At 38.2% G+C, this 3465-nt stretch overlaps 1 protein-coding gene across 1 annotated transcript; it reads left to right on the plus strand.

Moving 5' to 3' along the window:
- The first annotated feature begins 2022 nt into the window (after nucleotides 1-2022).
- LOC121760366 lies at nucleotides 2023-3465 on the plus strand. The gene is made up of 2 exons (XM_042156047.1): nucleotides 2023-2841; nucleotides 2926-3465. The coding sequence occupies exons 1-2, from the start codon at nucleotides 2023-2025 to the stop codon at nucleotides 3463-3465; spliced, it is 1359 nt and encodes a 452-aa protein (XP_042011981.1).

The raw sequence follows: 3465 nt of genomic DNA on the forward strand, positions 1-3465 counted from the left end.
AACAAGATGACGAGTACAACGTGTCTATATCGTCGGGTACGGACAACAATGATGATAGATCTCATTCTCGTATTCCGTCTAGCACCGACGGAATTGAGGACATGCCTCCCCCTCCACCCACTAAAAAAGCATTGAAATCTGATATTTTTGTTAAACACTACAAGAAGGTCCCGGTGGTAATTTCAAATCCTAATGATCTGCTCTCTCAAGAAGAGACATCGGTGTTTCATGCATATTGTAACTATTATGATAAACTCTACAAATTTGCGAGTGGTGGGGGATATGGCACCCTCCGTCGTCATTTTGTGACAAAGCATCCGGTAGAATGTGACACTGTCTCTACCCAAACCCAACTAAACTTCCAACCCGGTGGCTCAGGTTCGTCAGGTACGTCTCTTTTTAAATATGATCCTAAAAAATTTGCTGACGTTATGACTAGATGGGCTGCAATGAAGCATTATCCTTTTAATCTTTATGATGACAAAAAATTTGAGGTTACTATGCAAAGTGGTTTGAACGTAGCTATCAAAAGAGTAGGTCGAATGATCGTTCAACGATCTACCGTTCGACAATGTTTGGAGAAAAAATTTGAATTATCACGTTATTTACTCAACTTGGGACACAAAGTGAACATTTGCTCAGATGTATGGACTGATTCTTTTAATAGACATTCATACATGGGCATTACGGTTCACTCTGTGGACAATAGTTGGACTTTGAACAAGCGTTTGATTGGTTTTAGAGAATTTGAGACACCACACACTGCACCCGAAATTGCTTCTTTAATTATTCAAGTTTTGAATGAATTTCAATTATGCAATAAGATATTTTCTGTTGGTTTTGATAATGCAACTGCTATCACTGCAAGTATTAATGACTTGATTGCGGCTTGTGCTCCGGTTATTGGTGGTAAGTATTTTCATCAAAGATGCATATGTCATATTTTGAATTTATGTGTATAAGATGCGCTTAAATTATGGCAAAAGCATGTTAGTCCTATTAGAACTGCAGTTAGATTAATCCATCAAAAGCCGCCTATTGGCAAAGCTTGGAAGAAGGATTTCCATCAAAAGAAGGTAAGATATACGAATTTTACCATGGATGTGTCTCATAGATGGAATTCGACATATGATTGTCTGAATTATACTTTGGCGCATAAAGATTCTTTATGTGATTTTTTTAGAACCTATCCCGTTTCTGATTTATATCTATCGCATAGTTGTTGGGATCATAGCGTGAGTTTATTTAAAATTTTCAAATATTTAAAAAATGCGACTGTTGAATTATCGGGTGTTTATTATTGCACTACTGTTCGTGTTTTAGAGCATTGCATGTATATATCACTTGGTTTTAAAACTGCGATGAAAAATGCTTACTCTTCTCCTGAATTGATGTGTGTTTCGTATTATATACTCCCTCCGTCCAGCATTAAAAGTCCCATTTCTCCATGGCACGGGTTTTAAGAAAGTTGTTAGAGTGTGTAATAAATGGTGTATGATAGTGGAATTTGGGACCCACTTCAAGTTTGTTAATTTTTTGGCTCTCAAAATTTCAAAAATTGCTGCCTTCATATATGCATTAAATATGCTTCTTCAATTCAATTCAATTGCATTACTTATGCTTCCAAAATTTGATTTTTGATCCCAAAGTCACAATTTAAAACTGAATTTAAATCAACATAATAAAAAAACCCTTCACACTGAATTTAAAATTTACACTCAACATAATAAAAAAACCCTTCAAATCATAATTCATCAAATTAGCTTGAAATATGTTCACCATACACAATTCAGTCACTGCTATTGATTCAAAGTACAAAGAGGGAAAGCTAAAAATCAAATTTCCTTCTACAAAAAAAATGAGGGAAATTTGAACTCCTAAAAGTACAACTTCAAAGCTGCTATTAATACCTCACCTACACTCATTTACTCCACTTCTAACCACCTCAATCTGAAAAACTCCCAAAAAAAGCTCCTAACAGTTTTGTTGATGTAAATCCCTCAGAAAAAAATCATCATAGGGATGGATATTGGGCAGCGGCCAACAAAACACTTGAATAGCAGCATCAAGAACAACATGGTGCAGTTTCTACTCAAGCACAGCCATGATGGAGTGCTCGCAAGAGGGGCTGTTATGGAAGCAGCAGATGCATTTGAAGTTAGTAGGAAAACCGTGTACAGGGTATGGAAGACAGCCAAGGAGCTGATGCAAAGGGGAGAACCTGCAATTATGCAAGGAAAGATTAAAGGATACCATCATGCTGATCAATTAAAAATTGATGAAGAAAAGGTTAGAAACTTATCTACTCTTGAGAGAGCTTCACTGAGAAAAATGGCTTTCAAATTAAATGTTAGCAAGAGCACATTAGGTCAGTGGGTAAAGCATGGTAAACTAAGGCCACATACAAATGCAATCAAACATGCACTCACCAATGTCAATAAGATAGCAAGGGTTAGATGGAGTCTTAGTCAACTTCAGCCACAAATTACTCAAGGTAGAGTTCCATATCAAAGCATGCACAATGTAGTGCATATAGATGAAAAATGGTTCTATATGACCAAGGCCTCAGACAGGTACTACCTCTTGCCGGATGAGGATGAGCCATATAGGGCATGCAAATCCAAGAGATTCATAACCAAAGTTATGTTTATGTGTGCTGTCAGTAGACCACATTTTGGTATGGATGGGCAGCCAACATATGATGGTAAGGTGGGAATATTTCCCTTCACTGAAGTAATGCCAACACAGAGGAGATCAAAGAACAGGCCCAGAGGGACCATGGAAACCAAGGCAGTCCATTCAGTAACAAAGGAAGTGATGAGGGACTGCCTGATCAACAAGGTATATCCAACTTTTTCATGCTATCAGATCTTAACAACTCATGAAAGATCATCATTTAGCTAACCATATTGTTCTCCATGACAGATTATACCTGCAATAAAGGCCAGGTGGCCTGTTTGGGCAAGTAAAGACATCTACATTCAGCAAGATAATGCAACCCCACACATAACAGCCATGGATCCAGAGTTTCAAGCTGTTGCCAATTCAGATGGATTTAGAATCCAACTGATTTGTCAACCAGCTAATTCCCCTGACACTAACATCTTAGACTTGGGTTTTTTTAGAGCAATTCAGTCACTGCAGTATGAGAAACCATGCAAGACTGTGGATGAACTTGTGGGGAATGTGTGTAGCTATTTTGCAGAGCTTTCACCACAAACACTCAACAGAGTATTCCTAAGTTTGCAGGCTTGCCTCACTGAAATCCTCAGGTGCAGGGGTGGAAATGGCTACAAAGTTCCACACATCAACAAAGATAGGCTACAAAGAACAGTGGGACTGCCCAATCAGCTTGAGGTGGAGGAGGGTGTTGTGAGAGAGGTGCTACAATGGCTACAAATGCCAGAGAACAATTATGGGTCAGTGTATGATATAGGCCACCTGTTAAGTGCATTTGGCATCTAA

Source organism: Salvia splendens, chromosome 13 (assembly GCF_004379255.2).
Source record: "Salvia splendens isolate huo1 chromosome 13, SspV2, whole genome shotgun sequence".
Taxonomy (NCBI): Eukaryota; Viridiplantae; Streptophyta; class Magnoliopsida; order Lamiales; family Lamiaceae; genus Salvia; species Salvia splendens.